Source organism: Hippocampus bargibanti, linkage group LG17, assembly GCF_051943395.1.
Source record: "Hippocampus bargibanti isolate YZ-2025 linkage group LG17, ASM5194339v1, whole genome shotgun sequence".
Classification (NCBI taxonomy): domain Eukaryota; kingdom Metazoa; phylum Chordata; class Actinopteri; order Syngnathiformes; family Syngnathidae; genus Hippocampus; species Hippocampus bargibanti.
In genome coordinates, this window is record NC_142750.1 from 5234395 (window position 1) to 5246552 (window position 12158).

Here is a 12158-nt window from a genome sequence, read left to right on the forward strand (position 1 = left end):
AAAGGCAGAGTGTAGACTGAAAGGTTAAAATATCCCATCAATCAGGCTCCACAAACAACCCGCACAAGCCATCTGTACACTTGATGCAAAAAGCTATCAACCCAGCTAAAAAGAACACAATTGATGAGGAACTAGGTAAAATTATCACAGAGAGAGCCCCAACAAGGGATCATTCCTCAAGATGGTGAAAGAAGAAGGCTACGTTCCTCATCAAGTGTTTAATGCTGATGAAACCGGCTACTCCATTCCATCAAGTTACAACGACCATCAAAAAGTAAATAAAACGACTTTATTATACATTACAGTTTATTTCTTTAATTATAATACCATAGCACATTTATTTCACATAAAATAAGATATATTTTGTTTAGTTTTAAGACCTATTTAGGAGAAAATTATGTTTTATGGGGACCTGGGAACGGATTATTCTCATTTTAATGGTTTCCTATGGGAAATTAATTTTTGGGATACACACATTTCGCCTCACACACTGTCTGGGAACTAATTAAGTTTGTAAGCCAAGGTATCGCTGTATTTGTAACAACACACAAACTCACCTTGACTGTGCTGGACTTCCTTGACAACGGCTAGTTGTTCGGAGACGAGCATGGGCGAGCTGAAGTTTCGCTTGAAGGCGCCTGACTAACGGAGGAGAACACAGAGCGTAATGATTTTTTTATTCGGCTTCCATTAATCCTGTCTTCAAGCATCCCCCCCCCGCACCTCACGCCTCCATTACGGGAGACTTTAACCGAGTCATTTGAAGAGATTCTCTCAAATGGAAAACGCACTGGCGCCAAGGAACATCTCAGTCGGCTGTAGCAGCGACTTGCAACGTGGGGCTTTTTAACACCAAGCTGTCATTTCACACTGAATTAAGCAAATAACCATCGCTGCCTCAGCTTGCAAATGAGCCACTCTGTCACATTATGCAAGGGAGAACGCATTCGTGAGGTAATCAGTGTTTAGTCTTTGTTCACGCTTGAGCTTGCATACACAGCTCACACCATGTTTTTTTTTTTTGGGTGTACTACTCTAGGTATGTGTTCGTCGTCTCAGTGGCGGACCTTCAAAGCCTGCAAGTATCTGAATCAAGGACTGATGTTAATTATATTTTGTTAATTCTGATTAAATAATTCCAATTTGTCTTTCAGCTTCCTTTTCTTGCGCTGCTTCTACGTGTGTGTTTTCATGTTTCAGCATTTAACCAATCACATTTAAGCCATCATTTGTTACCATGGTTAGAAATCTACCTGGACGCCTTCAAAATCAGTTCTGCAGGCCCTGTCGCATCAAATGTTTTGAGCAAACGGTTGCTTTAACCAATCCGATATCAAGTTGGCAACCTAAAAGGGGTACCAACGCCGTCTTGAAGGACCTGGTCAAAGTCTGAGTTTTCGCAAACTGCTCTGATCACAAGCCGCTAGTGACAAGAGCATACCGGCCAGAGCTAGCACACAGTATCTATCGGTAGTGAGCTGCATAAGCAAATATGTCTTGATTTAATAGCAATTTTGTCAACCCAAAATGGCTGGAGGAGGAGAATGAATGTATTTGGTTGGAGATTTACTGTTAAAGCCATTTTCAAGATGGACTTTTCAAGAAAAATGGCATAGCACTACTGAAGGCCTAGCGATGAAATCTATGGCTGCCACTGGATAATATTAGGACCATTTGGTATCACATGTCAATAATTAATGTATTGTTAGGAAACTCAGCAGCGATATGACTGAAAAATGTCAAACAGACTAAAACGTTATAAGTTCAAAGAATAACAGAATCATTTTTTAATTATTGAAAAAAATTTAACCCCTTAAAGCTAGTTTCACTTAGTGATCTGAAATTTGATGAGCATGTATACGACAAGCAGACCGACAAAAATCCATTATCCGAGCACACTGTATCGATAACGAGCTGCATAAGCAAATAGAATGTGTTGATTTGATAGCGGTTTAGTCAACCCAAAATGGCTGAAGGAGAAGAAAAAATTGGATTTGGTTGAAGATTTCCTGTTAAAGACATTTTCAAGATGGACTTTTCACGAAAAAAATGGGCATCATTAAGAAAGGTTGGCCAGTTATTTCCTAGCTAATGGTACCCTCTGGTGGACTTGTAGTAAATCACACCACACTATTTTCAGTGTGGATTGATTCAGACATAGCACTACTGAAGGCCCATAGATGAAATCCACAGCCCGCCACTGGTTCCTCTAATATATTTGAGCACTGTTCATGTAAAAAGTCCTGACATTTTTTTTATTAAAACGGGCAAGGAAAAGTCATAGCTAACGATTATAAAATTCTAACATCTCACTTCCTCATTTTCAACATAACAAGACAAGGTTCATCACCAAATCGTTATTTTCTACTCAAAAGCGGTGCTGATCTAAAATTCGAAGCAATGTAACATTTGCATCTTTGGGTATTGGCTCCATTTAGCAACATGTGATTGTTGGAAAAGGATTAAGTTACAGGAAGGTGAGCCTCTTTTGCTCCAATGGCTTCCTGTATCGTAGTTTATCGCACACAACCCCTGATGCTGCGTAGTAAACATATCCTGTGTGAGTGTGTTTTGTCACACCTTTCCGTAACACGGCTGCTGCGAGAGTTCTGAAGTGCACCACAGGTGTGCCGCCAGCTTGCACGTTTTACACCGCAAAGCCTGTTTGGAGTTTCCTATGCGGGAAGCAAGAGAGGGGAAATGATTGGTTGGTTACGTTTCCATCACAAGCTCTGCAATACAACAATCTTCGCTGTTGTGAATGATTCCCAAGCGCTTTTAACTCCTTATTCTCGGCCAGTTGTGTCCTAATTGTACATGAGTGCTTCTTTGACTCCTCTGATGGGCTGATTAGAAGCTGGACGGGGAGAGCGTGAGTGAAGAAGGCTGCAGGAGGGTCGGATGATCCATCACGTAATAACAATGAAGACACCATGCATGGTAGGAGGGAAAAAAATGTGAATTTTGAGAGCAGAAGAGTACAGTGATATCTCGGTTTACGAAGCCCTTGGCTTACGAACCTTTCGGTTCACGAACGTTAAATTTATGAAAAGTTTTACCTTGGCATACAAATTATATAATTATAATGCCATACCACATTTATTATACATAAAATAAGGTATAATTTATGTAGTTTTAAGGCTTAGAAAATTAGAAAGTAGAAAATTATGTTTTATGGGGACCTGGGAACGGATTATTATCATTTTAATGGTTTCCTATGGGAAATTAATTTTTGGGATACACACTTTTCGCCTTCCACACTCTGTCTGGGAACCAATTAAGTTCGTAAGCCAAGGTATCACTGTAATTTCATATTTTAAATAAGAATAGAAATTTTCTACCCTCTTGCATATCTATAAGTCAATGAGAATGAAGAGAGTGTGTGTATAAGAGTCAAGATATCATGGCGGACTCACCTAGAATCATGTTCTTGCAGAGCTGGCAGTTGGTTGGTTTACGAAAGACATAATTGTGGAAGCAGTGCCTGATCTGAGCTGGCTGGGGGGGCTTGGTGGGCAACAACGGGGACAGTCTGAGCGAGGGCGAATGGGAGGCGATGGAAGGGTTGGGACTGACCGACGGCGACAGTGAAGGTGAGGGCCGTGAGCTTCCAATGGGCGAGCCGGTCGGCATCGGCTCCAACGGGGGCGGTGAGGGCGACGATGGCGGCGCAGGGTCCGTGATGAGCTCGGGGGGGAAGCGGGCGTCGCTGTAGGAGCGCTGGAAGAAGTTCTCAACGCTCTTACTGCGCATGAATGACAGCGAGCGTTTCAGTCTCTGTAACTATACAGGCACACAGACACACACACAAATTCCTGTTTCAATGGTTTTGTGAGGTCCGGATAACTCCAGATAAGGAGTGTGGAGCACCGTTGCTGATAAGTTTAGAGAAGAACTAGTGTTACATTTGAACACTAAATGTCACCCCATTTCCCCCTTCAACTTATTTAAAAACAAAGAAATAAAAAGTGGATTTGAAACTGAAATAACAGCAGGCGTGAGGTTTGTGAATGGCTACATTCAAAGTCCTCACGCCTGTAGTGAATTTTGTAAAAATATTGTTTTATTTTTTGTGGTATGAACTTTTTCCTCTCAATAAACACGCAGACACACAGATAAACACACACGCCAAAAAATCATTTTGGATGAATTCGTGAGGACCTCTCTGAAACTTTAACAGATGCATATATAGACCCTCTTGAAGCCCGTAGAATGAAAAACTTGTGAGGACCGGCCAAAAGGTCCTCACTTGTCAAAATGTCCTCACTACATATGGTATAAAATGTTAGCGGTCCTCACTAGGGTATTAATACAAACACGCACACACACACACACACACACACCTTTTTGTAATGGCTTGTGAGGACTCAGAAAAAAAGAAGGGTAAAAAGCTGCACATTTTTGAAGAAAAATCGAACTGGGCTCATGGGAGGGAAGGAGAACAATTTTGCAGTTTCATTCTGCCGTGTTACAAGCACCGTGGGATGAAAAGAACACGAGTCCCAAATCAAATAAAACCTCGGAAAGAAGTAGCAAGATCAGCTCTAGATAAAAGTAGGAATTCCATAAGAAGTATCAGACTTTAGAAGAGATTTTCACTGATATTTGAAGATATTGTGCAAGTCCACAGGAATTTATGGAAATTTGAGTTAAAGGCACTGTTCTGCTGGACAATAGTATTTTCACAAAAACATAATTTTTCTGAGCATTTTGCCCAGCAAACAAGCCACACAAGCCAGCGTTCACTCAACCCGGAATAACTCAAATAGATAGAAATCAAGCTAGCTACTAGCTACTTAATAGTAGATAGCTAGATAGCTAGCTAGCTAGCTAGCTAATAGCTAGCTTGATAGAGAGCAAATAGATAGCTAGCTAGATAGCCATCGAGTTAGTTAGATAGCAAGTAGACAGAAAATAGCTAGCTAATAGCCAGCTAGTGAGTTAGATTGCTGATAGACAGCAGATAGCTAGCTTTCGAGTACATTTAAACGTACTTGGCGTGCCAAATTCGTAACATCCCTCGAAAGGAAAGCTAAACTACAATGTGGCCCACAGCAAAAAAAAAAAAAAAAAGAGTTTGACACCCCTGGTTTATAGCTAGCGTTGTTACAAACAGGGCTGAACCAGATAATCCCCTCGGTGAACCCGGTCACTCATGGGAGGTGTTGGGGCGAGGCTCACATGTGTAAATATCATTTCCTTGAAGGCGACTGGGCCGTTGTGATCAAATGGGGTTTATCATCAACCAACAGCAGCTACCGGTGTTGTAAATCTCCGTGGTAGGTGTTGTGAAAGGGCATTAAAAAAATACCCTGTGTGTCAGGCGGATGGACAAAAAAGCAACCTCGATTGCTATGGAGGCTCCCGTATGACGGATTCCATAAAAATCACACTGGAGAGGCCCCGGCAGGTCGGTCGTATCGATCCAGAAAGATAAGCGGATTGCGAGCATGCTGACAGCCATTTGCCAATAATGCTACTTTACTAGTGTGTGTGTGTGTGTGTGTGTGTGTGTGTGTACATGAAACAAAACACGGCAGCTTTATGACGATTCACTTACCATGAATGCAAATGAAGCTGTGGTATGGACACGCTTGAATTAAAAAGCGGAACATCATCACGCATCACTTCCCCAGTAAAATGGTTTAAGTGACGCTTCATCAGAAGTAAATAGGCCATCGCGGAGATAACACGGTTTGCTTATTTGGTTGAACAAATTAAGTGTTTTTTATATGAAATGAAAAATAAGAAAATGTTACAACCAAGGGTTTTGCTCATCAAATTAAAACTGTAAACCAGAATGATAAAGTGGGAGAGAATATGATACTATACTGTAGTAGTGGGTTGTTAGGGCCTACAAGGCCTTCTCTGCTGGCCTAAAAATATCTGAATCGCAGTCTAATGTGAATAGACAGAAGTGCTGAAGATTCAATTTTGGACACTTGGTATATTATCCTTGAAGTCAATTTAATATAACGTTCATGGGAAAAGTTAGCTGAGTATAACTGTCGGAGAGAGCGATCCATTTCACGATGTGCTTATTCGCACTGGCTGCCTTTGATATTTTGAGCGCAGCGAATCCGAGGTCTCGGTCAGCGTAATCCACGGTGCTTTTTAAAAGCATCGTGCCATGTCTCTGTCCATTACAACAAATGACCACAGAACTGGAGACCAGCGTCTCAATTACAATTAATCAAATCCATGGCAAGCTGGAGAGAAAAGAGCTCTCCTCTGGACTTCCGTTTCGCCATTAGCTCCGTCGGCGAAGGTCATCTCACGCGACTATTGTATGTTGACAGCTGAGATGGAATTAGCTCCTTAATATGGGGTACTGAGCACCCCCTGTGGGGCAACCGCGCAATGTGCTCAGTGTTATCAATCAATACGTAAGGGCATCCTCTCCACAAAAGACCCCCACGGATCTGAAATAGCCCATTATTCTCATCGACAGAAAGCCAATCAATGTGTCATACAGCAGACATAATTCAGTGTTCAAGCTCCACTGTGCGGAAATATGATCCGATATAAAGAAGCATGGCGCCATAGAAGTCGTCAAACATGCTCCGAAGACATGCAATAAAGCAAACTGAAATGATCGGCCGTTTAGTTGCATGTATTGGTCGAGTATCCATCAGAGAGTACCCCGCCTCAAGCTCAAAGACAGAGGGGATAAACTTGAGCACACCTGCGACCCTCATGAGGATTAGCGGCTTGGATAATGGATATTTGTCGGTCTGCTTATCATAGACATGCTCATCAAATTTCAGATTGCTAAGTGAAACTAGCTTTGAAGGACAACCAACACCATTTTTTTGGTTTCCTAACTGACATCAGAAAAACGTTTTATAGCATCTAAGATACACAAAACACGCAGGCTGATATTTTTAGTCAAATGCAAAACACCAATAAAAATGAGTTAAAGTGTCCTAAAACTACTTCAAAACGACCTCGGAGATGCCGAGTTTCATAGGATCCCGCCCCCTTGTTCGTGACGTCACGCCAGGACGTCTTGACTTCCTCTAGAATCAAAACAGTGGCTTCAGATTCGCAGAAGATGCTTTCTTGCTACTCATCCAGTTATGAATATGATTCAAATAGTTCTGAAGAAGAAAGCATAAATGTTTGCAATCGATTAAAGAAGTCCTTCTGTCACATTTTGAGGCGTCTGGACTCCAATGTAACGCCCAGAAAAAGCACAAGATGGCGCCCAAGCTCCTCATTGTCGTCTGCCGGTCTCTTTGATGTTTAAACCACCCTCCTTCACTGCTGCGTTCTTGACCAATCACGTGGCTTTAACCGAAGACTGGGGGCGGGGAATAGAGGACAAAAACAGTCTGCTGCCATTTTGTTGTTAGGAGACGGGCTCGTTCGCGAACAACACATCACTCATTGAGTGTACAAAAAAAGTTTGTATGCCAAGGTAAAGTTTGTATGCCAAGGTAAAATTGTCATCAATGTAACGTTCGGAAACCGAAAGGTTTATAAGCCAAGGGGCTTGTAAACCGAGGTATCACTGTATATACAAGTTTCCAAATATAAGGCACACCATATTATTACACGCTACAGTAAAGGCTGGGGGTACGCACTACTTCTTGGGTGTACTTTCAATGTTTTTGCAAGTAAAATTCTCTGTAGTCCGTCATTACAATGCAATATGAAAATGTTTTGGGATCACAGGTTCGGTTATATAGAGAATTACAAAGAATATATGAATAGTTTTCAATTACAGTAAAGTCTCGTTATATCGATATTCAAGGGAGTCCGAAAAAATATCGATATAACCGGGACTATCGATATATCCGACCCTGTTTGCATGTAATTTCCTCCGTGCGTGCATAGAAATAGTATCGATATAACCGGGACTATCGATATATCCGATATCGATATAACGAGACTTTAGTGTATTCTTCAAATTTTGTAAATTTATCATCCCTAATGTGTCGCAAAAAAAGCATTTTTTTTTCATTTTCTTGAGTGATTCATCCCCATCCAATAAGGAAGCGGCGCATAAGATCAAGCAGGCAAGCACTCCGGTTGAAGACGAGCGACTGGACTATAAACGGCAGCATGAGTCGCTCCCATTATATTCTAACAACGAACTAAAATAACAACAATGAGCGATCGCTCGTCCGCGTCTGCCAGCCTTGGCAACGCACCCGTGGCTAGAGAGAGAGAGAGAGAGAGAAGAAGCTAAAAAACGTGTCATTGGCGCACAGCATGAATTTTAGGAAGAAATTATGATCGCAATGATATTTTCTATCATCTTGGTCCCATTAAACATGATATGAATACAATGCTTGGATGAAAGCAGGATACTTTGGTATTTCTATCCTCATATAATTTAGAAGGAAATTAAAATATGATAAGACAAACTATTTTTGATCTGACAACCGGACAATTTAGCGAAAAAATGCACAATCAGTATGAATGGCATAGAATTAAAATACCAAAATACATAAAAAGACACATATACATTAATAAACAAATGAAATAAATAACAAACATCAAGCATTGCAATACTTTTATTTTGATGCTAACATAAGCTTTTATAGCACGCCAATGGTTTTATTGTTACAGTAAAGTCTCGTTATATCGACATCGGATATATCGATAGTCCCGGTTATATCGATACTATATCTATGCACGCACAGAGAAAATTACATGCAAACAGGGTCGGATATATCGATAGTCCCGGTTATATCGATATTTTTTCGGACTCCCTTGAATATCGATATAACGAGACTTTACTGTATTTCTTTTTTACTCTTTTCACTTCTTTTGATTTATCTGGCTATGGAGCTGTCTCGCTAGCTCGCTATCTGGCTATCTTCCTAGCTAGCCATTTGCTATTTATTAGCTGGCTATCTCGCTGGCTATATATTAGCTATCTAGCTACCTATTGGCTATCGATCTACCTCACGATCTATATATTAGCTAGCTTTCTATCTATTTGAGTTACTTCCGGGTTGAGTGAACGCTGGCGCATGTGCCTGCCGCTGCTCACCCACAGAAAAACCTATCCTGTGACTGTAAAGTGACCTTGAGAGTTTTGAAAGGCGCTTATAAATAAAATGTATTATTATTATTATTATTAAATAAAAGGCTAAATAAGCAAACAAATAGCTCAATAAATAAATAAAAATAAGTGCAAAGAAATTAAAAAAAATAAATAAATAAATAAATAAATTTGTGTATTAATTAATTAATTAATTAATAGGTAGGGTGGCCTAGTAGTCGCGTGATTAGCACGCCGACTTGCATAGGATTGATTGAACACTCCAAAATTGTCCCTAGGTGTGAGTGTGAGAGAGAATGGTTGTTTGTGTTTGTGTTCCCTGCAATTGGCCGGCAACCGGTTCAGGGTGTCCCCCACCTAGTGCCCGAAGATGGCTGGGATAGACTCCGCCACCCCCCTATTGAGGAATAAGCCGTACAGATAATGGATGGATGGATACATGGATGTATCAAAAAGATGGAACGGATTAATCATATTTCCATTCATTTCAATGAGGACAGAGTGACCATGCCTGTCAACGTAAAAGTTATTTATACATTTTTTGATATAATTTCAAATAATGTACGGCGTACTACAACGTTTATACGAAAAAAACACTTTAAATTGTGAACCGACTTTATAAAGAGCATTTTGTTTCAAATTCAGTTGTCTCAATTGCTGGTAGCCAACGACAATGCTACCGCCGATCGCTACTATTGTCAAATTTGTCACGTTTCTTAATCAACTACCTAAATCTGTGATACTCTTAAAAAACGATGCAAGAACACCAGAGCAGGTAGCAAACACACGCATAATAATTTTAAATTGGAGTCTAAATTGGCACTCCATTAGTGTAACAAATTGGTCAATTTTGTGTGTGTGCGTGTGAGCGTGTGTTCGTGTGTGGGTGCACGCGTTCGTTTACCTTGGACGGCAGCGGATGGCTAGTCAGTTGGATGTGACAGTCGTTCTCCATCTCATTGATGTCTGTCATGGTTAAACTGATTGGAGTAAAAGACACAAACTAAATAAAAACAAATAAAAATAACACACGAATATTAAAAAAAAAAAACAATACAGTTATGTGAGCCACGCGGGAATATCACGCCAGCCGTGGATGGCACATCTAATCCCGCATTGCGCGCTCCCCCCCTCACACCCGAAAAAAGATGCAAAATATCACTTCAGGCTGGTTGACAAATTATCCCAAATCAAGCTAGTCGTGTGTGGCTCGTCTTGTTTTGTGGTTGGTTGTCTTGCCCTTTTTGGTTGGGCACGTATGGAGCGCGTAAAAATAAAACTAAAAAAAATCGGTGAGTGCGAGTGCACGCGAGACACGCCCACTCATGCGTACGAGTCGCGCTATTGGTGAGGTGGCTTTACAACCGCGCCACGAAACGCCACGCACGCACGTCAGCACCAAATAGAGAAAACGTACATACTACTCACTAAGTGTCAAGTGGATTGCTCTTGCTTTCTTATTCGCATGACATGAACGGCTGCCCCACGATTTTTGTTTGTGATTTGGATGGATAAATAAATACATAAATAAATAAACAAATAAATAAACAAATAAATAAATAAATAAAATAAATACGAATAAATAATACAGATGCATAAAAAAGACAGACAGATACATAAGTAAGCAAAAAAACAAATAAATAAATAAAAGACAAAATAAAAGACTAAATAGACATAAATAAATAAATAAATAAACAGACAATAATGCTAAATAAAAAAATAAGAAAAAAATACATAAAACAAAAAAAATACAAAGAAATAATACAAAAACAAATAAAAAAACACAGATACATAAATAAACAAACAAACAAATTAAATAAATAAATAAGACTAAATAGACACGTAAGTAGCTAAATAACATAATAAATACAAATACTAAAAATAAAGATATAATAAACACAAATAAAAATACAAATAAATAAATAAAAGACAGATACATAAAATAAACAAATAAATCAATTAATTAAATAAATAAAAGGCTAAATAGAATAATAAATCGATAAATAATAAATCAATACAAACATAATACAGTAAAGTCTCGTTATATCGATATTCAAGGGAGTCCGAAAAAATATCGATATAACCGGGACTATCGATATATCCGATATCGATATAACGAGACTTTACTGTAAATACAAATGAATAGAAATATAAAGACAAAAAAGGAAAAAAAGAAAAATAATAAATAAAATAAATACGTAAATAAATAAATAAATCAACAATTAAATAAAGACAGAAAAATAAATAAACATTAAATAAAGAAATAAAAGGCTAAATAGACAAAAGAACAACTAAATAAATACAAATAAATAAATAAATAAATAAATAAATAAATAAATAAATAAATAGTCTAGATTGTGGTGTGAGTGCGAACGGCTGTTTGTCTTTGTGTGCTGTGATTGGCTGGCAACCAATTCAGGGTGTCCCCCGTGACCTTAATGAGGATGAAGCGGTCTGGAAAACGAATGAATGAAATAAATAATGTTTCCTTGTATCAAGAGTGATTTTGCTTTCCTCCCCCAACTTGAAATTTGATGTCAAACTAAACGTCAAACCAAGAGCGCGTAAAGAGACGGATTGTATTTAATTCCAATGCAAACTGCCAATGAGAGACCAAAATTCATTGTGTGTCGCGTTCTCGGTCAGGGACGTTCCTTCAGTGACGTCACGTCAGGAATCGTCACCAACTCAAAAACAAGACTTCCGGAATATTCAGCGCGAGTCTTAAAACGTAAAATATAGCTATATGCCGTGGAATCTTTGTAAAATACGCTCAGTAGAAGTCATTTGAAGTGATTTTACAAATTATGGACATAACTTGGCCGGAGGTGTCGGTTGTCCTTTAAGTGTTTTTTTCCTAGTTTGTTGCCATATGAAGCTGTCTTGACAAAAAAAAAATCAATTCAGGTAAAATAGTTGCAAAGTCAAACGGTTGCTGTCAAAAACGATTGCAGACAGCCGCTGCGTGAGCTGCAAACTGATCCTCCCGCGCAAAATATCCGTGAGAATTGCAGACACACACACACACACACACGTGCCTACACACAAGCACACACACTTTGAATTCTCCTTGAAGCTTGTCTGAGAAAACAAAAGTGGGACAAAAAAGGACTCAGGAGACAGGAAAGGGATCGTCGTCACG

General features: G+C 39.5%; 1 protein-coding gene across 2 annotated transcripts in view; it reads right to left on the reverse strand.

Moving 5' to 3' along the window:
- LOC148885371 (SH3 and cysteine-rich domain-containing protein 2-like) overlaps positions 1-12158 on the reverse strand; it is a 29759-nt gene that overhangs the window by 10759 nt on the left and 6842 nt on the right. The window contains exons 2-5 of one of the 2 annotated variants that reach the window (XM_089018707.1): positions 9921-9996; positions 3417-3783; positions 2581-2675; positions 558-642 (exon numbers count right to left, since the gene is read on the reverse strand). In XM_089018707.1, the coding sequence (XP_088874833.1) occupies positions 558-642; positions 2581-2675; positions 3417-3783; positions 9921-9989 (616 nt within the window). In that variant the 5' untranslated portion in view covers positions 9990-9996. The remainder of the gene's footprint in view (positions 1-557; positions 643-2580; positions 2676-3416; positions 3784-9920; positions 9997-12158) is intronic. The other variant, XM_089018709.1, reaches the window with a different exon arrangement.